General features: G+C 41.7%; 2 protein-coding genes across 5 annotated transcripts in view; one reads left to right on the top strand and one right to left on the bottom strand.

Moving 5' to 3' along the window:
* Positions 1 to 16624, top strand: part of LOC311128699 (exportin-7) — a 37805-nt gene extending 21181 nt beyond the window's left edge. For 2 of the 4 annotated variants that reach the window (XM_084160933.1, XM_084160930.1), the window contains exons 23-29: positions 40 to 254; positions 417 to 555; positions 2954 to 3018; positions 3125 to 3217; positions 13156 to 13260; positions 14916 to 15043; positions 15147 to 16624. In XM_084160933.1, the coding sequence (XP_084017059.1) occupies positions 40 to 254; positions 417 to 555; positions 2954 to 3018; positions 3125 to 3217; positions 13156 to 13260; positions 14916 to 15043; positions 15147 to 15240 (839 nt within the window). In that variant the 3' untranslated portion in view covers positions 15241 to 16624. The remainder of the gene's footprint in view (positions 1 to 39; positions 255 to 416; positions 556 to 2953; positions 3019 to 3124; positions 3218 to 13155; positions 13261 to 14915; positions 15044 to 15146) is intronic. The other 2 variants (XM_084160931.1, XM_084160932.1) reach the window with 1 other exon arrangement.
* Positions 16625 to 18182: 1558 nt separating this feature from the next.
* Positions 18183 to 26494, bottom strand: LOC311128701 (protein PBDC1-like). The gene is made up of 6 exons (XM_084160935.1): positions 26444 to 26494; positions 26052 to 26117; positions 25809 to 25868; positions 19105 to 19245; positions 18899 to 19010; positions 18183 to 18804 (listed from the first exon to the last, which is right to left on the bottom strand). Exons 1-6 carry the CDS (start codon positions 26471 to 26473, stop codon positions 18713 to 18715), a joined length of 501 nt encoding a protein of 166 aa, XP_084017061.1. The 5' UTR covers positions 26474 to 26494; the 3' UTR covers positions 18183 to 18712.
* Between the last annotated feature and the right edge of the window lie 1308 nt (positions 26495 to 27802).

Raw genomic sequence — 27802 nt, forward strand, 5'->3', positions numbered from 1 at the left:
TATGTTCATTTCCTTGGTTCTCCCTCTCCCCTCCTCCAGGTAATCGTATCCTGACCATTGGGGAGGTGCCTAAGGACCAGGTGTACAGTGTGAAGCTGAAAGGTGTCAGTGTATGTTTCTCCATGCTGAAGGCTGTGCTCTCTGGGAACTACGTCAATTTCGGGGTGTTCCGTCTCTATGGAGATGACGCACTGGACAACGCACTACAAACCTTCATCAAACTGCTGCTGTCAATACCACACAGTGACCTGCTGGTAGATACATACACACACACACACACTCGCTCACTCAATCCCTCACAGCTACCTTTTTCTCTGTATATTTACAATGTTCAATCTGACAATGGTTGTTCCAGCACACTTACACCATCTCTCCTGTCTTTTTCTCTCCCTCCCTCCCTCCCTCCCTCCCTCCAGGACTATCCCAAGTTGAGCCAGTCGTTCTACAGTCTGTTGGAGGTGTTGACTCAGGATCACATGAACTTCATTGCTTCTCTAGAGCCGCATGTCGTCATGTACATACTGTCATCTATCTCCGAGGGACTCACTGCACTGGGTAATATATATACACACTGCACCACACAGCATTGGGTAATAATATACAGTGCCTTCAGAAAATATTTACACCCCTTGACTTTTTCCACATTTTCTTGTTACAGCCTGAATTTAAAATGGATTAAATAGAGATTTTTGGTCACTGGCCTACACACAATACCCCCATAATGTCAAAGTGGATGATGTTTTTGAAATGTTAACAAATTAATCAAAAATGAAAAGCTGAAATGTATTGAGTCAATAAGTATTCAAACCTTTATGGCAAGCCTAAATAAGTTCAGGAGTAGAAATGTGCTTAACAAGTCACAATCATTTGCATGATTTGAATGACTACCTCATCTCTGTACCCCACACATACAATTATCTGTAAGGTCCCTCAGTCGAGCACTGTATTTCAAACACAGATTCAACCACAAACACCAGGGAGGTTTTCCAATGTCTTGCAAAGAAGGGCACATATTGGTAGATGGGTAAAAAAAAAAAAAGCTGACATTGAATATTCCTTTTGAGCATGGTGAAGTTATTAATTACACTTTGGCTGGTGTATCAATACACCAAGGCACTACAAAGATACAGGCGTCCTTCCTAACTTACAGAGTTTAATGGCTGTGATAGAACTGAGGATGGGCCAACAACAGTCAGTTACTCCACAATACTAACCTAGTTGACAGCGTGAAAAGAAGGATGCCTGTACAGAATAAATATATTCCAAAACATGCATCCTGTGTGCAACAAGGCACTTAAGTAATACTGCAAAAGATGTAGCAAAGCAATTAACTTTATGTCCTGAATACGAAGTGTAATGTTTGGGGCAAATCCAATACAACACATTACTGTGTACCACTCTCCATATTTTCAAGTATAGTGGTGGCTGCGTTATGGGTATGCTTGTAATCGTTAAGGACTGGGGAGATTTTCAGGATAAAAAATAAACCTAATGGAGCTACGCACAGGCAAAATCCTAGAGGAAAACCTGTTTCAGTCTGCTTTCCACCAGACACTGGTAGATGAATTCACCTTTCAACAGGACAATAACCTAAAACACAAGGCCAAATCTACGCTGGAGTTTCTTACCAAGACAGTGAATGTTCCTGAGTGACCAAGTTAGTTTTGACTTAAATCTAATTGAAAATCTATGGCAAGACCTGAACGGTTGTCTAGCAATGATCAACAACCAATTTGATAGAGTTTGAAGAATAGAATAATGGGGCAAATGTTGCACAATCCAGGTGTGGAAAGCTCTTAGGGACTTACCCAGAAAGACTCAGCTGTAATCGCTGCCAAAGGTGCTTCTACAAAGTATTGACTCGGGTCTGAATACTTCCGTAAATTAGATATTTCAGTATTTCATTTTCTTTACATTTGCTAAAAAATCTGAACATGTTTTTCACTTTGTCATTATAGGGTATTGTGTGTAGATATGTATATGTGTGTGTATCTAATGCTGCGCTAAACTACATAACTCGCTAATCATAGTAAAAACAGTCAATCTTCCCCATTCCCCTGATAGCCAGGCATCTGCTCTGCAAGGGGAGAGGAGAGCCTTCAAGCTGGGTGATATCTTTCAGTCGAAATTGAGTTCAGGTGCATCCTGTTTCCATTCATCATCCTTCAGATGTCTCTACAACTTGATTGGAGTCCACCTGTGTCTCGGAGCTCTACGGACAATTCCTTCGACCTCATGGCTTGGGTTTTGCTCTGACATGCACTGTCAACTGTGGGACCTTATATAGACAGGTGTGTGCCTTTCCAAACCATGTCCAATCAATTGAATTTACCACAGGTGGACTCCAATCAAGTTGTAGAAACATCTCAAGGATGATAAATGGAAACAGGATGCACCTGAACTCAATTTCGAGTCTCATAGCAAAGGGTCTGAATACTTATGTAAATAAGGTATTTATGTTTTTTATTTGTAATACATTTACAAAAATTTCTAAAAACCTGTTTTCACTTTGTCATTATCGGGTATTGTGTGTAGATTGATTAAATTATTTATTTTTTCATCAATTTTAGAATAAGGCTGTAACGTAATAAAATGTGGAAATAGAGAAGGGGTCTGAATACTTTCCGAGTGCACTGTGTGTGTGTGTGTGTGTGTGTGTGTGTGTGTGTACACACAGTACCAGTCAAAAGTTTGGACACCTATTCATTCAAGGGTTTTTCTTTATTTTTTACTATTTTCTACATTGTAGAATAATAGTGAAGACATCAAAACTATAAAATAACACATGGAATCATGTAGTAACCAAAAAAGTGTTAAACAAATCAGAATAGATTTTATGTTATAGAACTTAGAAAAAATACACACATATGCCACATTGGGTCACAAACAAAACATGGTTAAATATTGTATTTTCTATGGAAGTAAGAATGTGTGACTAACGTTTGTGTTATAGATACCATGGTGTGTACTGGGTGTTGTTCCAGTCTGGACCACATTGTCACCTACCTATTCAAACAGGTAACAACTGCCTCCATGTATATCTATAATCTATTCATATGATCTTATACCTGTATGTTCTGTATTGATATGAATGTGAATCAAATGTATTGTTATTTCTATTCAGCTGTCTCGCTCCACTAAGAAACGACCTGCAGCTATGGCAACAGATGACCGCTTCCTACACATCATGCAGCAACACCCAGAGATGATCCAACAGGTACATACACACACACACATTTACATACATACATACATACAGTGCATTCGGAAAGTATTCAGACCCCTTCACTTTTTCCACATTTTGTTACGTTACAGCCTTATTCTAAAATGGATTAAGTAATTTAAAAATCCTAATCAATCTACACACAATACCCCATAATGACAAAATGAAACAGGTTTTTAGACATGTTTGCTAATTTATTCACACACAAAAAAAAAGATCCCTTATTTACATAATTATTCAGACCATTTGCTATGAGACTCGAAATTGAGGTCATGTGCATCCTGTTTCCATTGATCATCCTTGAGATGTTTCTACAACTTGATTGGAGTCCACCTGTGGTAAATTCAATTGATTGGACATGATTTTGGAAAGGCACACACCTGTCTATATAAGGTCCCACAGTTGACAGTGCATGTCAGAGCAAAAACCAAGCCATGAGGTCGAAGGAATTGTCCGTAGAGCTCCGAGACAGGATACCAACACGTTTCTGCAGCATTGAAGGTCCCCAAGAACACTGTGGCCTCCATCATTCTTAAATGGAAGAAGTTTGGAACAACCAAGACTCTTCTGAGAGCTGGCGCCCAGACAAACTGAGCAATCGGGGGAGAAGGGCCTTGGTCAGGGAGGTGACCAAGAACCCAATGGTCACTGACAGAGCTCCAGAGTACCTCTGTGGAGATGGGAGAACCTTCCAGAAGGACAACCATCTCTGCAGCACTCCACCAGTCAGGCCTTTATGGTAGAACCACTCCTCAGTAAAAGGCACATGACAGCCCGCTTGGAGTTTGCCAAAAGGCACCTAAAGGACTCTCAGACCATGAAACCAGATTCTCTGGTCTGATGAAACCAATATTGAACTCTTTGGCCCGAATGTAAAGCGTCACGTCTGAAGGGAACCTGGCACCATCCCTACGGTGAAGTATGGTGGTGGCAGCATCGTGCTGTGGGGATGTTTTTCAGCGGCAGGGACTGGGAGACTAGTCAGGATCGAGGGAAAGATGAATGGAGCAAATTACAGAGAGATCCTTGATGAAAACCTACTCCAGAGCGCTCAGGACCTCAGACTGGGGTGAAGGGTCACCTTCCAACAGGACAACGACTCTAAGCACACAGCCAAGACAACGCAGGAGTGGCTTCGGGACAAGTCTCTGAATGTCCTTGAACGGCCCAGCCAGAGCCTGGACTTGAACCCCATCTAACATATCTGGAGAGACCTGAAAATAGCTGTGCAGCGACGCTCCCCATCCAATCTGACAGAGCTTGAGAGGATCTGCAGAGAAGAATATGAGAAACTCCCCAAATACAGGTGTGCCAAGCTTGTAGCGTCATACCCAAGAAGACTCGAGGCTGTAATCGCTGCCAAAGGTGCTTCAACAAAGTACTGCGTAAATGGTCTGAATACTTATGTAAATGGCATATTTAGTTTTTTTTTATATACATTTACAAAAATGTCTAAAAACCTGTTTTTGCTTTGTCATGATGGGATATTGTGTGTATAGATAATTTTTTTTATTTTATTTTTTTTATAAATAACTCAATTTGGAAAAAGTCAAGGGGTCTGAATACTTTCCGACTGCACTGTAAGTAGGCCAGTTGTAAAATAAATGTAATTAGCCTATTGCTGTCATTTGTTGGGTAGCCTACAGTATAGGCACTCACCTTTTTGTTGGTGTAATATAGGCTGTTCAAAACTTTTGTGACGGTTTAAAACAGTTTCTTTAAATATGCAACACGTATTTTTTTCATTCTGTTGAGCCATTTGCTTTGGCCAAATTAAGTTCCAACTGTAATGTTTGCCGCAATATAATGGAATTACTATGTTACTCGCACTCAAACCATGAAAAGGAAAAACCAAGTAGACCGAGATGAAAAAATAAACGTAATGTAATGCCGCAATATACAGTGAGGGGAAAAATGTATTTGATACCCTGCTGATTTTGTACGTTTGCCCACTGACAAAGAAATGATCAGTCTATAATTGTAATGGTAGGTTTATTTGAAAAGTGAGAGACAGAATAACAACAAAAAAATCCAGAAAAACGCATGTCAAAAATTTTATGAATTGATTTGCATTTTATTTGGGGAAATAAGTATTTGACCTCTCTGCAGATGTTCTCCAAGTCATTAAGGTTTCGAGGCTGACGTTTGGCAACTTGAACCTTCAGCTCCCTCCACAGATGTTCTATGGGATTAAGGTCTGGAGACTGGCTAGGCCACTCCAGGACCTTAATGTGCTTCTTCTTGAGCCACTCCTTTGTTGCCATGGCCGTGTGTTTTGGGTCATTGTCATGCTGGAATACCCATCCATGACCCATTTTCAATGCCCTGGCTGAGGGAAGGAGGTTCTCACCCAAGATTTGACGGTACATGGCCCCGTCCATCGTCCCTTTTGATGTGGTGAAGTTGTCCTGTCCCCTTAGCAGAAAAACACCCCCAAAGCATAATGTTTCCACCTCCACGTTTGACGGTGGGGATGGTGTTCTTGGGGTCATAGGCAGCATTCCTCCTCCTCCAAAGACGGCGAGTTGAGTTGATGCCAAAGAGCTCCATTTTGGTCTCATCTGACCACACCACTTTCACCCAGTTCTCCTCTGAATCATTCAATGTTCATTGGCAAACTTCAGACGGGCCTGTAAATGTGCTTTCTTGAGCAAGGGGACCTTGCGGGCGCTGCAGGATTTCAGTCCTTCACGGCGTAGTGTGTTACCAATTGTTTTCTTGGTGACTATGGTCCCAGCTGCCTAGAGATCATTGACAAGATCCTCCCATGTAGTTCTGGGCTGATTCCTCACCGTTCTCATGGTCATTGCAACTCCACAAGGTGAGATCTTGCATGGAGCCCCAGGCCGAGGGAGATTGACAGTTCTTTTGTGTTTCTTCCATTTGCGAATAATCACACCAACTGTTGTCACCTTCTCACCAAGCTGCTTGGCGATGGTCTTGTAGCCCATTCCAGCCTTGTGTAGGTCTACAATCTTGTCCCTGACATCCTTGGAGAGCTCTTTGGTCTTGGCCATGGTTGAGAGTTTGGAATCTGATTGATTGCTTCTGTAGACAGGTGTCTTTTATACAGGTAACAAACTGAGATTAGGAGCACTCCCTTTAAAAGTGTGCTCCTAATCTCAGCTCGTTACCTGTATAAAAGACACCTGGGAGCCAGAAATCTTTCTGATTGAGAGGGGGTCAAATACTTATTTTACCTAATTTAAATGCAAATCAATTTATAACATTTTTGACATGCATTTTTCTGGATTTTGTTGTTGTTGTTCTGTCTCTCACTGTTCAAATAAACATACCATTACAATTATAGACTGATGATTTCTTTGTCAGTGGGCAATTGTACAAATACTTTTTTCCCTCACTGTAATATCCTGTTCATATTTTCCCTATAAACAATGGGTGTACTTACTTTTGATATTAATAAAGTTTAGGAACTTTTGTGAATGTTTGGTGTGTTTTGGCTATGATAGGCTTTAGCTACTGCAGGCCGGTGCAAACCGGTGCTCCAACTGACTCTGACAGTTACATTTGAGGTGAGGAAGAATGTTTTAGGCCTATCAGAGTAACTCCTTTAATCTAACAATATAATGCTCATCTTTATCAAAAATATTCTGATCGAAATTAACGATTTAGCCTCCTTCTGTACGCCAATATCTGTATAGCAGTAGTAGACTATCAGGGTCAGTTTGGGTCTGTGTTTCCACAGTCCTTTTTCTGAACGGGTCTGACTGTCCTCGGGTCCATTCGGAACGGCTCTCCATAAAAAAATTACAATGTTTTTATGCATATCGGGTTGGGTGGGAAAGCCACGGGTCCAACTTTTTGGACCTGTGAAGACCTCTAGTGGGCACTATTTTGTTTATGAACTGTGCTGCAAAAGAAAGATAGACAAAGTAGGCAAATAGCCTCATCACTGGACAGTGGGTAGCCTACTTTGATTTTCTTTATTTTGTAAGCCTTTTTTTATGTCATTCGATTTTTTGTTTAATATGCATTAGCCCACACAGGCAGTCGGCCTACAAGATGTCCATTTGTTTCACATTTTGTTTTGTTTAAGCAAAACGATAGGCTACAGTTCAATAAGCCTTTTCAAATGAATAGGCCTAAATGCTCAAGAAAAAAGTAATTGTTCAATAAATTGTTGAAGTTCAAAATACCTTAATTGTACAGTGTATTTTCACAAAAGTATGTGCAAGGTGTCAGTTTAGGCCAGTGATGGGCAACTTTGATGGGGGTGGGGGCCACAGAGTTAATTTCGTGCAATTCTACCGATTATGACAGTGTTGGAGAGGAAAATGTGCTGTTTTACAGTAATTTCCTGCAATTCTACAAATTGTTCCAAAGGGTGGTGAGCGACGTTTGCAGGTTGTAATGTAATGTAATGTAATATATATATATATATATATATATATATACATACATACATACATACATACATACATACATACATACATACATACATACATACATACAGTGGGGAAAAAAAGTATTTAGTCAACCACCAATTGTGCAAGTTCTCCCACTTAAAAAGATGAGAGGCCTGTAATTTTCATCATAGGTACACGTCAACTATGACAGACAAATTGAGGAAAAAAAATCAAGAAAATCACATTGTAGGATTTTTTATGAATTTATTTGCAAATTATGGTGGAAAATAAGTATTTGGTCACCTACAAACAAGCAAGAGTTCTGGCTCTCACAGACCTGTAACTTCTTCTTTAAGAGGCTCCTCTGTCCTCCACTCGTTACCTGTATTAATGGCACCTGTTTGAACTTGTTATCAGTATAAAAGACACCTGTCCACAACCTCAAACAGTCACACTCCAAACTCCACTATGGCCAAGACCAAAGAGCTGTCAAAGGACACCAGAAATACAATTGTAGACCTGCACCAGGCTGGGAAGACTGAATCTGCAATAGGTAAGCAGCTTGGTTTGAAGAAATCAACTGTGGGAGCAATTATTAGGAAATGGAAGACATATAAGACCACTGATAATCTCCCTCGATCTGGGGCTCCACGCAAGATCTCACCCCGTGGGGTCAAAATGATCACAAGAACGGTGAGCAAAAATCCCAGAACCACACGGGGGGACCTAGTGAATGACCTGCAGAGAGCTGGGACCAAAGTAACAAAGCCTACCATCAGTAACACACTACGCCGCCAGGGACTCAAATCCTGCAGTGCCAGACGTGTCCCCCTGCTTAAGCCTGTACATGTCCAGGCCCGTCTGAAGTTTGCTAGAGTGCATTTGGATGATCCAGAAGAGGATTGGGAGAATGTCAGATGAAACCAAAATAGAACTTTTTGGTAAAAACTCAACTCGTCGTGTTTGGAGGACAAAGAATGCTGAGTTGCATCCAAAGAACACCATACCTACTGTGAAGCATGGGGGTGGAAACATCATGCTTTGGGGCTGTTTTTCTGCAAAGGGACCAGGACGACTGATCCGTGTAAAGGAAAGAATTAATGGGGCCATGTGTCGTGAGATTTTGAGTGAAAACCTCCTTCCATCAGCAAGGGCATTGAAGATGAAACGTGGCTGGGTCTTTCAACATGACAATGATCCCAAACACACCGCCCGGGCAACGAAGGAGTGGCTTCGTAAGAAGCATTTCAAGGTCCTGGAGTGGCCTAGCCAGTGTCCAGATCTCAACCCCATAGAAAATCTTTGGAGGGAGTTGAAAGTCCGTGTTGCCCAGCGACAGCCCCAAAACATCACTGCTCTAGAGGAGATCTGCATGGAGGAATGGGCCAAAATACCAGCAACAGTGTGTGAAAACCTTGTGAAGACTTACAGAAAACGTTTGACCTGTGTCATTGCCAACAAAGGGTATATAACAAAGTATTGAGAAACTTTTGTTATTGACCAAATACTTATTTTCCACCATAATTTGCAAATAAATTCATAAAAAATCCTACAATGTGATTTTCTGGATTTTTTTTTCTAATTTTGTCTGTCATAGTTGACGTGTACCTATGATGAAAATTACAGGCCTCTCTCATCTTTTTAAGTGGGAGAACTTGCACAATTGGTGGCTGACTAAATACTTTTTTCCCCCACTGTACATACAGTGGGGAGAACAAGTATTTGATACACTGCCGATTTTGCAAGTTTTCCTACTTACAAAGCATGTAGAGGTCTGTAATTTTTATCATAGGTACACTTCAACTGTGAGAGACGGAATTTTTTAAAATATTTTATTTATTTAACCAGGTAAGCCAGTTGAGAACAAGTTCTCATTTACAACTGCGACCTGGCCAAGATAAAGCAAAGCAGTGCGATTTAAAAACAACAACACAGAGTTACATATGGGGTAAACAAAACAAAGTCAAAAATACAACAGAAAATATATATACAGTGTGTGCGAATGTAGTAAGTAATGGAGGTAAGGCAATAAATAGGCCATAGTGCAAAATAGTTACAATTTTGTATAACACTGGAATGATAGATGTGCAAAAGATGATGTGCAAATAGAGATACTGGGGTGCAAATTAGCAAAATAAATAACAATATGGGGATGAGGTAGTTGGGTGGGCTAATTTCAGAAAGGCTGTGTACAGGTGCAGTGATCGGTAAGCTGCTCTGACAACTGATGCTTAAAGTTAGTGAGGGAGATAAGTGTCTCCAGCTTCAGAGATTTTTGCAGTTCGTTCCAGTCATTGGCAGCAGAGAACTGGAAGGAATGGCGGCCAAAGGAGGTGTTTGCTTTGGGGATGACCAGTGAGATATACCTGCTGGAGCGCAGACTACGGGTGGGTGTTGCTATGGTGACCAGTGAGCTAAGATAAGACAGGGATTTGCCTAGCAGTGATTTATAGATGACCTGGAGCCAGTGGGTTTGGCGACGAATATGTAGTGAGGGCCAGCCAACAAGAGCGTACAGGTCACAATGGTGGGTAGTATATGGGGCTTTGACAAAACGGATGGCACTGTGATAGACTACATCCAATTTGCTGAGTAGAGTGTTGGAGGCTATTCTGTAAATGACATCGCCGAAGTCAAGGATCGGTAGGATAGTCAGTTTTATGAGGGCATGTTTGGCAGCATGAGTGAAGGAGGCTTTGTTGCAAAATAGGAATAAGATTCTAGATCTAACTTTTGATTGGAGATGTTTAATGTGAGTCTGGAAGGAGAGTTTACAGTCTAACCAGACACCTAGGTATTTGTAGTTGTCCACATACTCTAGGTCAGACCAGCCGAGAGTAGTGATTCTAGTCGGGTGTGCGGGTGCAAGCAGCGTTCGGTTGAAGAGCATGCATTTAGTTTTACTAGTGTTTTTAAGAGCAGTTGGAGGCTACGGAAGGAGTGTTGTATGGCGTTGAAGCTCGTTTGGAGGTTTGTTAACACAGTGTCCAATGAAGGGCCAGATGGTGTCGTCCGCATAGAGGTGGATCCGAGCGTCACCAGCAGCAAGAGCGACATCATTGATATACACAGAGAATAGAGTCGGCCCGAGAATTAAACCCTGTGGCACCCCCATAGAGACGGCCAGAGGTCCAGACAACAGGCCCTCCGATTTGACACATTGAACTCTATCTGAGAAGTAGTTGGTGAACCAGGCGAGGCAGTCATTAGAGAAACCAAAGCATGGGCAAGTTGCAGCGGAGGGTGCAGAGCTGGTGGCCGGGGTAGTGGTAGCCAGGTGGAAAGCATGGCCAGCCGTAGCAAAATGCTTGTTGAAATTCTCGATTATTGTAGTTTTATCGGTGGTGACAGTGTTTCCTAGCCTCAGTTCAGTGGGCAGTTGGGAGGAGGTGCTCTTATTTTCCATGGACTTTAGAGTGTCCCAAAAGCTAGCCTTTGCTTTCCTAACTGATTGTTTATATTGGTTCCTGACTTCCCTAAAAAGTTGCATATCGCGGGGGCTGTTCGATGCTAATGCAGTACGCCACAGGATGTTTTTGTGCTGGTCAAGGGCAGTCAAGTCTGAGGAGAACCAGGGGCTATCTAAAACAAAAGTCCAGAAAATCACATTGTATGATTTTTAAGTAATTCATTTGCATTTTATTGCATGACATAAGTATTTGTACCAACCAGTAAGAATTCCGGCTCTCACAGACCTGTTAGTTTTTCTTTAAGAAGCCCTCCTGTTCTCCACTCATTACCTGTATTAACTGCACCTGTTTGAACTCGTTACCTGTATAAAAGACACCTGTCCACACACTCAATCAAACAGACTCCAACCTCTCCACAATGGCCAAAAAGACCAGAGAGCTGTGTAAGGACATCAGGAATGGGCTACAGGACAATAGGCAAGCAGCTTGGTGAGAAGGCAACAACTGTTGGCGCAATTATTAGAAAATGGAAGAAGTTCAAGATGACGGTCAATCACCCTCGGTCTGGGGCTCCATGCAAGATCTCACCTCGTGGGGCATCAATGATCATGAGGAAGGTGAGGGATCAGCCCAGAACTACACGGCAGGACCTGGTCAATGACCTGAAGAGAGCTGGGACCACAGTCTCAAAGAAAACCATTAGTAACACACTACGCCGTCATGGATTAAAATCCTGCAGCGCACGCAAGGTCCCCCTGCTCAAGCCATCGCATGTCCAGGCCCGTCTGAAGTTTGCCAATGACCATCTGGATGAGCCAGAGGAGGAATGGGAGAAGGTCATGTGGTCTGATGAGACAAAAATACAGCTTTTTGGTCTAAACTCCACTCGCCGTGTTTGGAGGAAGAAGAAGGATGAGTACAACCCCAAGAACACCATCCCAACCGTGAAGCATGGAGGTGGAAACATCATTCTTTGCGGATGCTTTTCTGCAAAGGGGACAGGACGACTGCACCGTATTGAGGGGAGGATGGATGGGGCCATGTATCGCGAGATCTTGGCCAACAACCGCCTTCCCTCAGTAAGAGCATTGAAGATGGGTCGTGGCTGGGTCTTCCAGCATGACAACGACCCGAAACACACAGCCAGGGCAACTAAGGAGTGGCTCCGTGAGTAGCATCTCAAGGTCCTGGAGTGGCCTAGCCAGTCTCCAGACCTGAACCCAATAGAAAATCTTTGGAGGGAGCTGAAAGTCCGTATTGCCCAGCGACAGCCCCGAAACCTGAAGGATCTGGAGAAGGTCTGTATGGAGGAGTGGGCCAAAATCCCTGCTGCAGTGTGTGCAAACCTGGTCAAGACCTACAGGAAACGTATGATCTCTGTAATTGCAAACAAAGGTTTCTGTACCAAATATTAAGTTCCGCTTTTCTGATGTATCAAATACTTATGTCATGCAATAAAATGCAAATTAATTACTTAAAAATCATACAAAGTGATTCTGGATTTTTGTTTTAGATTCCGTCTCTCACAGTTGAAGTGTACCAATGATAAAAATTACAGACCTCTACATGCTTTGTAAGTAGGAAAACCTGCAAAATCGTCAGTGTATCAAATACTTGTTCTCCCCACTGTGTGTTTGTGTATGTGTGTGTGTGTGTGTGTGTGTGTATATGTATATATATATATATTTCAGCCACACCTGTTGCTGACAGGTGTATAAAATCGAGCACACCAGCCATGCAATCTTCATAGACAAACATTGGCAGTAGAATGGCCTTACTGAAGAGCTCTGTGAGTTCCTACAAAAAAAAATGATCAGAGCGGGCTGCCAGTTGCCCATCTCTGGTTTAGGCTATTGTTTGCCATTTTTTGTTTTAGCAAAACATTAGGCTACTGTTCAATAGGCATAATTATTCAATAAATACATTTTGAATAAAAACGTCATTGTTGAAGAGACAAAAAGGGAACTAACTGTACAGTGCATTTTCTATATTTGCGGGTTTGGGTCAGGTGCGTGCCTCAGAATTTCACTATCACATAGCCAGGCGGTTATGGATGGGTTATTAGTAATTGCGGCTGGGTGCTGGTGAACAAACCGCTGACCCGCGCATCACTAACACAAACAAACAATAATCAATATGTGTGTTTGTCCTACAGATGTTGTCCACGGTGTTGAACATCATCATCTTTGAGGACTGCAGGAACCAGTGGTCCATGTCCAGACCTCTACTGGGCCTCATCCTGCTCAACGAGAAGGTACAGGTACACAACCACAACCACACACCCATTATCCCACCACTCCCTGGAAGACATGTGCAGGGGTTAAAGGATTTTCGTCATATTGATTCTGGAGAGGCCATTTTTTTTAGATCCGCAATAAAAATCTCCGGGGGGCTTGTTTGAAGATTACATGGCCTAAATCAGAAGCCTGTCTGTTCTACGAAATATATTCCCATTTTCTTATCTGTTATGTTGTGTGCACTGAACTGACATGCATACACTGAGTTTACAAAACATTATGAACACCTGCTCATTCCATGAGACTGACCAGGTGATTCCTATTGATATCACCTGTTAAATCTACTTCAATCAGTGTAGATGAAGGGGAGGAGACCGGTTAAAGAATGATTTTTAAGCCTTGGGACAGTTGAGACATGGATTGTGTATGTGTGCATGGGCAAGACAAAATATTTAAGTGCCTTTGAACGGGGTATGGTAGTAGGTGCCAGGCGCACCGGTTTGAATGTGTCAAGAACTGCAACGCTGCTGGGTTTTTCACGCTCTACAGTTTCCCGTGAATCAAGAATGGTCCACCACCCAAATGACATCCAGACAACTTTGGGAAGCATTGGCGTCAATCCAGCATCCCTGTGGGCCAGCATCCCTGTGGAACGCTTTCGACACCTTGTAGAGGCATGCCCCGATGAATTGAGGCTGTTCTGAGGGCAAAAGGGGGTGCAACTAAATATTAGGAAGGGGTTTCTAATGTTTTGGCCTTTGTTTAAAAAAATGGGGATCCCAGTTCTCCATTGCTACCACCATACTACGTTTATTTCTCTACTCCTTCAATTGCGCGAGTGGAATCGTTTTATAAATGCAGTTGCAACCAGAGTTTCAAGCATGATTTAGGTGCAGCTGCACAACAGAGCTCTTAAAGGGACAATGGCTTCTTAAAATTGCAATCACGTACTTTGTAATAGAAACCCCCCTAAAAACATTTTAGGAAGGGAATCATATAATTATTTATAATAAATAATAAATCAGGAGGTTGTGTCCAATGGGGTAAATGCAGAAGGACAAACCCATGCTTCAGCCTATGTACATTTTATAGCCACTATGCTGCATCAGTTGGGCTACAGGTGATCATGCTTATTGCTAATAGCACATCTGATAATATAGACCAGGCTGTATGTATGGTCCAAAATGTTAAAGTAATTGTTTTAATGTTTACCAATATGTTATTTGGCTCATTTCTGGAGGTGGAAATTATATTTTAGATGGTGTCATTATTCTTCATTCATTTTGGAGTAGAATGTATTTTTAAAAAGTCTAAGCTTCTGTCCTACATAAAAAATTATCCCGGGGAAGACCCCAGACCCCCTAAGCAAGTTTAATACATGTTCAAAATTAACCCCTTTCCCTAAAAGCATGATCCCCTAAAAGCATGATGCTAATGACTTTCTTACATGAAAGGGGAGGTTAACCTGGCCCCAAACAATCAATCTGAAATCGACTTAAATTTCAGTCATGGGATTTTTTTTGTTGCTTTAATCCCTGCATGTGGCAATTGTTACTGAGTGGACTGTCCTGGCTAAAAAAGGAAAAAAACCTGACACAGCCTCTACCTGTGTGTATATATCTCAATTTATGCAGTATTTTGCAGATCAGAGAAACTGAATTTTTGTCTGTGTGTGTAGTATTTTGCAGACCTGAGAAACAGTATTGTGAACAGCCAGCCTCCAGAGAAGCAGCAGGCCATGCATCTCTGCTTTGAGAACCTGATGGAGGGGATAGAACGCAACCTGCTAACCAAGAACAGAGACAGGTACACACAATCCCAGCCACCCTCTATCCACACATGATAACTGTGTGCGCTGACTGTGTGTGCAGTAACTGTGTGTTAACTCTCTCTGTATTAATTTGTGCAGGTTCACCCAGAATCTGTCGGTGTTCCGGAGGGAGGTGAACGACAGCATGAAGAACTCTTCTTACGGAGTCAACAGCAATGACATGATGAGCTGACATTCCACACAAACACACACACACCTGCTCCACACAGAGCAGCTTCCCCCAAACTCAACTCCTCCTCTCACCCCTCCTCCCCCTTTTGGTTCCCCCCCTCCTTTTTATAGAAGCCTATATAAATATACAGATCTATTTTAAAGCCAGTTTGTAGAGGTCACCGGAGGTCGCTCTGCTGCTCGCTGGGAGGAGAGGGAGAGAAGGAGGATGGACGGAGGATACCTCTACACATTCTGGAGGGAGAGAATCTGCAGGAGAGGAGGAGTGAGGGGATGAACGAGGAGAGCGGGTGAAAAGGGGGAAGCTGGTAAATGTAGTTCTCTGCTTCTGCCTGCCTTGTATAGAAACACAACAAAACAAGTGTACATTTTTTTTCATAACATTTTGAACAATGTTTATATTGATTGAATTTAAAACAAAATGAGAAACGTGTGATTGAACTTTTTACAGTGTAGTGAGTCAGTGCACCTGTTTGTCTGTGTGGGGAGCAAACTTTCTACAGGGATGAGAGGGAGGAGAGAGCACTAGAGCTGCAAAGGGGCAGAGAAAGTGTGTGAGACGGAGTGGCTGTGTTGTACATGTTCCTCTGGCCCTCTAATTTGAGCGATGTAAATACCCACCTCCCTTACTCCCTAGGCACTGCCCCTAGACACTTACCCTAGCACCGAGACACTTTGCCTAAAAAATGATTGCTTGTTCCATTAGGATTGGGTGTAGGTGGGGGGCAGGGTTATATGGGTTAAAGTTATGCTCCACTTTACCCTCTGGTAGGCTGGTTGGAGCTGACACTAACTTTTTGGGGGTAAGTTGGGTTAGGGGAGGGGTGAAGTGTCTGAGCAGGCTAGTGTGTAGGGGTCACAGATCTGATAACTCAACGGAAAGGAGCGTCGCTGCAGTGACTGAGTGTGTGACCTCCCAGGGTGCTGTGAAGGAGCTGTGAGCTCCAGCCAGAACCTACCTGGACATTCTAGAACATTCAGCACTCGTCTCCAAACTCCCTGAAGGATTGTTTATTTCTAAATGAGAAAATGAAGAATAATGCAACCTTTAGTAGAACAGAGCTGTGTATTATGGATATGGATGATAGGAATAAGAATACAGAACTCTGTATTAGAGGAGATGGGGGTTCAGAGTTCATTAGCAACTTGTGCTACTCTACAGATGTTGCTGCTAACTGTTTGTGACGACTAGCTCATCTCTAACCATGTTGATTTGACTTCCTGGTTTCTATTGTTTTGGTTCCCTGAAGTTTGTGTGTGTTGGATCAGTAGCTTGGTTCTCTGATGTGAGTGTGTTGGATCGGTAGCTTGGTTGAGTTGTGTGGATGTCGGCTACATTATTATAGTGTCAGCATTGACTGCAAATAAACGTCATTTGGTTTGTATACCACGCTGTCACAGAGTTCTTCCACTGCACAACATGGGTCAAGTCTTTAGTGTGGTGCAGACTAGCAAGGTAATATCTTCATAAGGATTTAACAAACATGTTGATTCCAGACTTCCATTTATTCATATTTATGTATTTTTACAATTCACGAGACTAGTCAGTGAATGCAGTCGGATACACACCGGCAAATAAAAAAGGACACCCTATTTCCTATATAGTGCACCACTTTTAGCCAGCGCTCTGGTCAAAAGTGGTTCACTATAAAGAATGTCATTTGAAACAAACTTTGTACAAAAACAAGAACCTAGTCATACCCAGAAATTATTGCCACAAATACGAGGAAACCTAATTACATATACAATGCCTTCAAAGTATTCACACCTTGACCTTTTCCACATTGTTCACCCCAAAAATGACAAATCCATTTTATCCCACTAACAATCTACACAATAAAAAAAAAAAAATTTTGTTGAATAAAACCTAATCTTGATTAGATAAGTATTCAACCCCCTGAGTCAATACATGTTAGAATAATCTTTGGCAGCGATAACAGCTGTGAGTCTTTCTGGGTAAGTCTAAGAGCTTTGCACACCTGGATTGTATAATATTTGCACACTCTTTTCAAAATTCTTCAAGCTCTGTCAAATTGGTTGTTGATCATTGCTAGACAGCCATTTAAGTCTTGCCATAGGTTTTCAACCCGGTTTAAGTCAACTGGAACATTCAATGTCGTCTTGGTAAGCAACTTGTGTATATTTAGCCTTGTGTTTTAGGTTATTGTCCTGCTGAAAGGTGATTGTCTTCCAGTGTCTGTTGGAAAGCAGACAACCAGGTTTTCGCCTGTGCTTAGCTCTATTCCATTAATTTTTATCCCCCAAAAACTCCCTAGTCCTTGCTGATGACGAGCATAACCATAACATGATGCAGCCACCACCGTGCTTGAAAATATTAAGTGGTGATCAGGGATGTTGGATTTTCCTCAAACATAACGTTTTGTATTCAGGACAAAGTTAATTTATTTGCCAATTGTTTGCAGTTTTACTTTGGTGCCTTATTGCAAACAGGATGCATGTTTTGGAATATTTGTATTCTGTACAGGCTTCGTTCTTTTCACGCTGTCATTTAAGTTATTATAGTGGAGTAACTACAATGTTGATCTATCCTCAATTTTCTCCTATCACAGCCATTCAACTCACCATTGGCCTCATGGTGAAATTCCTGAGCGGTTTCCTTCCTCTCCGGCAACTGAGTTAGGAAGGACGCCTGTATCCTTGTAGTGACTAGGTGTATTGCTACACCATCCAAAGGGATATTCAATGTGTTTTTTTATTTTTTATCTACCAATAGGTGCCCTTTGCGAGACATTGGAAATTCACTGCTCAACTGAGGGACTTTACAGATAATTGTATGTGTGGGGTACAGAGATGAGGTAGTCGTTAAAATAATGTTATACACTTATTGCACACAGTGAGTCCATGCAACTTATGTTACTTGTTTAACACATTTTTACTCCTGAACTTATTTAGGCTGGCCATATAAGGGGTTGAATACTTGACTCAAGGTTTTTCATTTTTTATTGATTTTCCAAAATTTCTAAAAACATAATTCCACTTTGACATTATGGGGTATTGTGTAGACCAGTGACACAATTGCAACTAAACTCATTTTAAATTCAGGCTGTAACAACAAAATGTGGAAAAAGTCAAGGGGTGTGAATACTTTGAAGCCACTGTAGCTACCATGATCAGTTTGGACATCAGTACACGCACTCATACACACAGTGGGATGCAGGCTGGTGTGTGGGGGGTGGACCTCTGGGCCACGTTCAGTAAGAAAACGTTGTAGACAGAAATGTCATGAATTGTTTGTTCTACATAATATCTATGAACATTCCACAACGTGGTGCCCTGCTGAACGTGCCACTGGTCTAGTATCTAGTAGACCTGATATGTGGACGATCACAGGAAAAGTGTAAGGAGATGGATGTTAAGCCTGGTAACCAGGGCTGTTGAAACATCTGTTCCTGGGATAGAGGAGGTTGGGTTTATAGGGGTGTTAGACTAGGCTAAAGAGGTTAAGGTATGGGTTAAGAAGGCTGTTTTTTTGCCTGGAATACAGGGGTGTTGAATCCTTCTCTGTTCCTAGCGATCTCGATGGCAAAGAACTGGATCCTGGTGGCTGCAGGAACAACATGATCACAGTTAACACTGATGTAGCCACCTTTAAACAGTGACAACGTTTTGTGTGTGTAATAGTGACTGACTGAACATACCAAATATGGTGTTTTCCTCTGTGTAGTCCCTCTCACAGTCAAGTCGTAGCAAAGTCCCGTAGTTAAAGTCCTCCACCACCCCGTCAAACTGGTTACAGAACGGACGCCACTTCTATAGACGCCAACACAGACAAGGTTAGTTTCTCTCTCACACTCTTCCTCCGTCCCTTTTTTCTGACTCCTGTAACACACACCCAGTCCCCTACCTCTTTGGCATCTGCGGTTTTGAGCATGTCTGGGTCCAAGTTCTTGATGTTGAGGTCTGAGAAGGATTCTCTGAAGGACGTATAGATCCGGTCATCCACCTTGGTCAGCTTCAGATTACTAGGGTCTACCGACGAGATCAGCTACACACACACACACACACACACACACACACACAATTAGCTGGAGGGGAGAAGGACTAGATCAGTGCAATGTGGCTGCTAGTATTGGTATTATGCTCCACCTACCCATATAAAAAAAAATACATACTATGGTCTAAATCAGGGGTGTCAAACTCATTTTAGCTCAGGGGCCACATGGAGGAAAATCTATTCCCAAGTGGGCCGGACCAGAAAAATCATGGTATATATATATATAACTTAAAACAAACAACTTCAGATTGTTTTCTTTGTTTTAATACGATCAACATAAAGCTGGAGCCTGAGGACAGTGTGTCCAAAATAGTACAAGCACAACATCACTATTAATCATAAAACACGTCAAGTTTATTTGAAAACTCTAAAGAAAAATAACACAAACACACAATGCCTCCGTGATTAACAGAACTGTTTCACAGATCACAGAACTATATCAGGGTGTCATTTCTCAGGCAGAAATGTAGATAAAAATAATGAAATCCTGTTCCCCAAACAAGTGCAAGAACCACAGAGTCAAGAATAGGTTAAATATACAAATAAAATAAAATAAATTAAAAACAATAGCACATCAACATAAAAACATAAACATAAAGCTGGAGCCTGAGGACAGTGTCCAAAAGCACAACATCACTATTAATCATAAAACACCAAGTTATTTGAAAGTTCTGAGGACAAAGAACACACAAACACACAATGCCTCAGTGATTCACAGAAGTATATCACAGATCACAGAACTATATCAGGGTGTCATTTCTCAGGCAGAAATGTAGATAAAAATAATGAAATCCTGTTCCCCAAACAAGTGCAAGAACCACAGAGTCAAGAATAGGTTAAATATACAAATAAAATAAAAACAATTAAAAACAATAGCACATCAACATAAAAACATATAAACATAAATCTGAAAGCGTTGCTCAAACTCCCGTAACAGTCCCGTTATTTTATCTTTGAACCGCTTCATGTCTGCCACATGTTGGGTCGCGCACACATTTTTCAGACAGGGGAAGTGAGCTGCATCACCACCGGCAAGTTGCGTCTCCCACAATGACAGCTTCAACTTGAAAGAACGTATGCTGTCATAATACTGCGTGACAACTTTGTTGCGCCCTTGCAGCTGTTTGTTCAAGTTATTCACGTGCTCTGTAACATCCACCATAAATGCAAGGTCCGGCATCCATTCTGCGGAATGAAATTCTAACACTGGTTTGCCCTTTTCTTCCATGAACTGTTTAATTTCTTCTCGTAAATCAAAGAAACGCCTCAGCACAGCACCTCGGCTTAACCATCTTACCTCAGTGTGGTATGGCAGGCCATAGATGTGGTCTTTCTCTCTGAGAAGGCTGTCAAACTGACGGTGATTCAGGCTTCTGGATCGGATGAAATTAACAGTTTGGATGACCACCTTCATGACGTTATCCATCTTTAATGACTTGCAACACAAAGCCTCCTGGTGCAAAATACAGTGAAAAGTCAAAAAATCACGTCCTTCATTTGCAGATTGCACTTTCTCTCTGAACTTTGTCACAACGCCTGCTTTTTTCCCGATCATTGAGGGCGCACCATCTGTAGCCAGGCTGACAGCGCGGGCCAGTCCACTCCGACCCTGTCCAGCGCGCCGACGAGTGCGGTAAAAATATCAGCTGCTGTCGTTGTATCTGTCATCGGCACCAACTCCACGAACTCCTCGGTGACGGTCAATGTGTCATCAACTCCGCGGATGAAAAAATGGCCAGTTGTGCAACATCTGTAATGTCCGTGCTTTCATCAATTGCAACCGAAAACGCAATAAATGACTTTACTTTTTGCTTCAACTGGCTGTCCAAATCCACTGAAAGATCGGAAATCCTGTCTGCAACTGTGTTTCTTGTCAGGCTGATATTTGCAAAAGCCTGCCGCTTTTCAGGGCACACAATCTCTGCTGCCTTCATCATGCATGTTTTTACAAATTCACCCTCACTAAATGGTTTTGAAGCCACTGCGATTTCATTAGCAATGAGGTAGCTAGCTTTCACTGCAGTGTCACTGATGTCTCGGCTGTGAGTAAACACAGACTGCTGTTTCTTCAGACCCGCCAACAGTTCCTTCACCTTCTCTCATCTCCGTGGTCCTTGAAAGTTGTCATATTTGTCGGCATGAAGACTCACATAGTGGCGACGAAGGTTATATTCTTTCAGCACTGCAACATGCTCTGAACACACCAAACATACAGCTTTCCCATTCAATTCCGTGATTAAATAGGATAACCAATTTTCTTGGAACACTCTGCACTCTGTGTCCACTTTTCTCTTTTTTGACAGAGACATATTGGGGCAATGAGGGTGCCAAAGCACATAATGTTAAAAGTAGAAGCCGTAATAAATATCGCGGGCAAAACAAAGTAGTTCATTGGCTGCACGTGCTTGACCTACTTGCTCTGCCCCGGTATAAACAGTTTGCTTGCTTAACACAATTGCTATTGCGCCATCCAGTGGACGCAATTGGAACAGCAGTTTATTTTATTGAATTTAAAAAATAAAAAAAATCCCCCCCCCCAAAAAAAAAAAAATCATCTCGCGGGCCGGATTAAACCCGTTTGCGGGCCTGATCCGGCCCGCGGGCCGTACGTTTGACACCCCTGGTCTAAATACTGTAGTATTAGTGTTTTTGCAGACATTACTGTAGTATTTACTGTTAACTATAGTAATTAATGTAGTGTTTCTGCGAACTGTAGTACAGGTATTCAACTGGTGGGTCGCGACCCAAATTCGGGTCTCGGGAGGTTTTGAATGAATATCTATATGTACAGTGCCTTGCAAAAGTATTCATCCTCCTTGGCGTTTTTCCTATTTTGTTGCATTACAACCTGCAATTTAAATGGATTTTTATTTGGATTTCATGTAATGGACATACACAAAATAGTCCAAATTGGTGAAGTGAAAAAAATAACAGAAGTGGTGCGTATTCACCCCCTTTGCTATGAAGCCCCTAAATAAGATCTGGTGCAACCAATTACCTTCAGATGTCACATAATTAGTTAAATAAAGTCCACCTGTGCGCAATCTAAGTGTCACATGATCTCAGTGTATATAAACACCTATTCTGAAAGGCCCCAAATTCTGCAACACCACTAAGCAGCTCTCCAAACAGGTCAGGGACAAAGTTGTGGAGAAGTACAGATCAGGGTTGGGTTGTAAAAAAATATCAGAAACTTTGAACATCCTACCCATTATAAAAAAATTGAAAGAAAATGGCGCCAAGAGGGCTGCCCACCAAAACTCACGGACCAGGCAAGGAGGACATTAATCAGAGAGGCAACAAAGAGACCAAAGATAACCCTGAAGGAGCTGCAAAGCTCTACAGCGGAGATCGGAGTATCTGTCCATAGGACCACTTTAAGCCGTACACTCCACAGAGCTGGGCTTTACGAAAGAGTGGCCAGAAAAAAAGCCATTGCTTAAAGAAAAAAATAAGCAAACACGTTTGGTGTTCGCCAAAAGGCATGTGGGAGACTCCCCAAACATATGGAAGAAGGTACTCTGGTCAAATGAGACTAAAATTTAGCTTTTTGGCCATCAAGGAAAATGCTGTGTCTGGCACAAACCCAACACCTCTCATCACCCCGAGAACACCATCCCCACAGTGAAGCATGGTGGTGTCAGCATCATGCTGTGGGGATGTTTTTCATCGGCAGGGATTGGGAAACTGATCAGAATTGAAGGAATGATGGATGCCGCTAAATACAGGGAAATTCTTGAGGGGAACCTGTTTCAGTCTTCCAGAAATTTAGACTGGGACGGAGGTTCACCTTCCAGCAGGAAGTATATTTTATATTTGATAATCTTCAAATAGCCACCCTTTGCCTTTGACAGCTTTGCAAACTCTTTGCATTCTCTCAACCAGCTTCAACTGGAATGCTTTTCCAACAGTTCCCACATATGCTGAGCACTTGTTGGCTGCTTTTCCTTCACTCTGCGGTCCGACTCATCCCAAACCATCTCAATTGGGTTGAGGTCGGGGGATTGCGGAGGCCAGGTCATCTGATGCAGCACTCAATCACTCTCCTTCTTGGTAAAATAGCCCTTGCACAGCCTGGAGGTGTGTTGGGTCATTGTCCTGTTGAAAAACAAATGATCATCCCATCTGGTTTTGGGCTCAGTGGGACTGCGTATCGCTGTAGAATGCTGTGGTAGCCATGCTGGTGAAACAGCAAAGCACCCCCACACCATAACAGCTCCTCCATGCTTTACGGAAATACACATGCAGAGATCTGTTCACCCACATTGCGTCTCACAATGACATGGCGGTTGGAACCCAAAATCTCCAATTTGGACTCCAGACCAAAGGACAAATTTCCACCGGTCTAATGTCCATTGCTCGTGTTTCTTGGCCCAAGCAGGTTTCTTCTTCTTATTGGTGTCCTTTAGTAGTGGTTTCTTTGCAGCAATTCAACCATGAAGGCCTGATTCACACAGTCCCCTCTGAACAGTTGATGTGTCTGTTACTTGAACTGAAGCATTTATCTGCAATTTCTAAGGCTGGTAACTCTAATGAACAACTTATCCTCTGCAGCAGCGTTAACTCTGGGTCTTCCATTCCTGTCGCAGTCCTCATGGGAGCCAGTTTTATCATAGAGGTTGATGGTTTTTGCGACTGCACTTGAAGAAACTTCTAAGTTCTTAATTTTCTGTATTGACTGACCTTCACGTTTTAAAGTAATGATGGACTGTCGTTTCTTTTTGCTTATTTTAGCTGTTCTTGCCATAATATGGACTTGGTATTTCACCAAATAGGGCTATCTTCTGTATACCCCCCCCCCCCCACACTTCCACCCAGTTCTCCTCTAAATCATTCAGATGTTCATTGGCAAACTTCAGACGGCCCTGTATATGTGCTTTCTTGAGCAGGGGGACCTTGCGGGCGCTGCAGGATTTCAGTCCTTCACGGCGTAGTGTGTTACCAATTGTTTTCTTGGTGACTATGGTCCCAGCTGCCTTGAGATCATTGACAAGATCCTCCCGTGTAGTTCTGGGCTGATTCCTCACCGTTCTCATGATCATTGCAACTCCACGTGGTGAGATCTTGCATGGAGCCCCAGGCCGAGGGAGATTATAATAATAATAAATAATAATAATAATATGCCATTTAGCAGACGCTTTTATCCAAAGCGACTTACAGTCATGCGTGCATACATTATTTTTTTTTTGTGTATGGGTGGTCCCGGGGTTCGAACCCACTACCTTGGCGTTACAAGCGCCGTGCTCTACCAGCTGAGCTACAGAGGACCACAAGACCTGGGATTGATAGGATTGATAGTTCTTTTGTGTTTCTTCCATTTGCGAATAATCACACCAACTGTTGTCACCTTCTCACCAAGCTGCTTGGCGATGGTCTTGTAGCCCATTCCAGCCTTGTGTAGGTCTACAATCTTGTCCCTGACATCCTTGGAGAGCTCTTTGGTCTTGGCCATGGTGGAGAGTTTGGAATCTGATTGATTGATTGCTTCTGTGGACGTGTCTTTTATACAGTTAACAAGCTGAGATTAGGAGCACTCCCTTTAAGAGTGTGCTCCTAATCTCAGCTCGTTACCTGTATAAAAGACACCTGGGAGCCAGAAATCTTTCTGATTGAGAGGGGGTCAAATACTTATTTCCATCATTAAAATGCAAATCAATTTCTAACATTTTTGACATTCGTTTTTCTTGATTTTTTTGTTGTTATTCTGTCTCTCGCTGTTCAAATAAACCTACCATTAAAATTATAGACGGATCATTTCTTTTCAGTGGGCAAACGTACAAAATCAGCAGGGAATCAAATACTTTTTCCCCTCACAGTATGTTTATTTTTATTTTAAAAAAATACTCCGATATGAACTTAAACCTGGTAGAAACTGTAGAGATTACAATGAACTTTTTCAAAAATAATTTCATCTAAAAAAGTATTAAATCACAGTATTTTCAATATAGAGCTATTAGCAGCACTATTTGTATTGATTTTTGTCGTCTCAAGCCAGTGAGTTTATTAACATTCTTCAAGAACGTATTTATTGACAAAGCGGTGGGAATGTTGTTCCCTTGTCATAATTGCTACATTTACTATCAATATAGCATGAAAAATAGTTTTCCAGATTGTATTTTGGCGATTGTTTTTCATGATGTGAATATTGGGTCACGACAGACAACCTGGTTCAATTTGGGTCCTGAGGCAAAACCTGTTGATCCACTGCTGTAGTATTTACTGTAGTGTTTTTGTTTTATCTTTGACATAGAAGTGGAGGATTTCTCCTTGAGGAAACCTACTGGAGAAATACTAAGAGCACATTTTCCATAACCTGTAGTAGGTAGGTAGGACTGGGATCTGAACGGATAGTTCAGAGCTTCTGTTCTTCTCTATAACCTGTATGGAACACAATATGGTCTATACTTGGCATGTAGGTTTCTCACTTATGGGTGGCACAAATTGGGATATGGGGCAGGGTATATGCAAATTAAATACTATAGTATTTACTATAGTAAACTAGTATTTTTTTCATGTGAGTAGTTTGCAGGTGCTTGTGAGAAAGAGATACTCACATTAAAGTAGATCTCTGCATGATTGTAAGCCTTCATCGCCCACATCACCTCCAGTTGAGGCTGACACACACACACACACACAAAGGTTAGCTGCAATGTTGGGAAAGAGTTCTCAAGGTACTGTTTTACACCTGTTGTATCCTGTGCACGTGGCGAATAAACTTTGAAACTAACACACACTAGAATACTATTGTGTAGTGAGCTTGTCAGAGACGAAATCTAAACAGACCGTGTGTTACTCACATCGTTCCCATAAGCCTCAGCTGGTAGAGACAGAGCCTGTGCGGCTGCTGTAACTCCCTCCACGCCCTGAATAACATAACAGAATCATTAACAAAATGTAAGTATTACAATTGATATCACACCCTAAATAACACGACGAAATGTTGTCATTGGCATTAGTAATTCAATATTACTGTTATTGCTACAGTAATGGTAAGCACATGTTTAGCTCAATCAATGTTGTCCTCGTTTACCGTTTAGCCAGCGACATTTTAAACAGCAGGCCGGCTTCAATCCAAATAAAACATGCATCATATACTTTAACACTTCACTTACATATGCAGCTACAATATACCCGTATATGACATGTACATTAAGTTCAAATACTGTTATTTAATCGTGTGGATTCTCACCAAAGAAGCAAATCCATTTCCTGACGCCATAGCTGTAAACTTTGACCCGATGACGTCACGTCGTTCTGTTTAAAGGGCCCAGGTCTTGCGTCCTTACACTTTTTTTGTTTTTTTGACCATTTAGAGCAGGGGTGTCAAACTAATTTTTCAACATTTGAAAAAGATATTACTTTATCCATCGTTTTTGCCATTTTCGATACTCCCTGTCTGTTTATCTTTCATTTCGATGATTAATAGAGAGCTGTATACAGTCAAGAAACTGTATAAGTGTAGGTCCATTATCATTTCTACACAGTTTTGATTTGCTTTGACGTTTTAGTCATTTAGCAAACTCTCTTATCCAGAGCGACCTAAGTGCCTTGCTCAAGGGCACAGACAGATGTTTCACCTAGTCTGATCTGGGATTCGAACCATCGACCTTTCAGTTACTCTTAACCGCTTTAGGCTACTTGCCACCCCGTTAGTCATTTTAAAGTACAGTCAATTTAGTTCGTTTCCCCCCCACAAGACGTGATAAAGATACCCTATATGTAGATAATTGGAGTCCTATTACATGATTAAATACAGATTATACATCGATAGCTTTAGCATAAGCTAGACATATTATTAGTTCCATTTGATTAATCGTAACACACCTAAAATATTTAATATTCATCGTACGCTAGGGTTCCGCTGTTTCTGTGTTCTTATTCCTTTTGTTGTAGAATTACTATATTAGCATTTTAAACAACCCTGATTTAAAAGGTATTTCTAAATTTGGAAAAGAAAACTCTGTTTTTAAAAGACAAGGATCAAGTTGCTATAGAGTGCCACAAGGATGTCATCGTAATACCAATAAAACCTAGTGGTCAAACACGGAAATGGTTCCAATCATTTTTTCCATAGGGGATTTTTCAAACACTTCAAAGGCTTGTTTCGTGTAGGCTTACCCTGGCATGATGTTTTGATAACCGTGTAAATCTCTCTTGGACAAGGTGACATTTATCAATATATTCGGCTTTATTTACTGTCATATTCGAAAATGCTAATTAACATCAAATTAGACCATGCAAGACTTCAAATCCCTGCAAGCTCCTGCGTGTCATCTCTAGTCGATGCCTTGCTGTCAGTAAGCTAGCTAGTAGCTACCTTGATTCAAAACGAAATTGAACATTTTCATTAACTGTTCCATATTTTATTTAACTAATATTTGTTGACTTATTTATGCATTTGGTCTTGTCTTGTACAGAATACTTTCCTAGTAGCAGTCAGATATTTACAATGTGCAATGAATAGGCTAGTTTTCTGAAAAAAAGCTTGGTAACTAGCTAACAACAGGCCCTAGTTTTGTCACACCTAGACTAATGTTCAGTAGTGTGG

This window comes from Coregonus lavaretus, assembly GCF_964263955.1.
Source record: "Coregonus lavaretus genome assembly, chromosome: 4".
NCBI classification, from domain to species: domain Eukaryota; kingdom Metazoa; phylum Chordata; class Actinopteri; order Salmoniformes; family Salmonidae; genus Coregonus; species Coregonus lavaretus.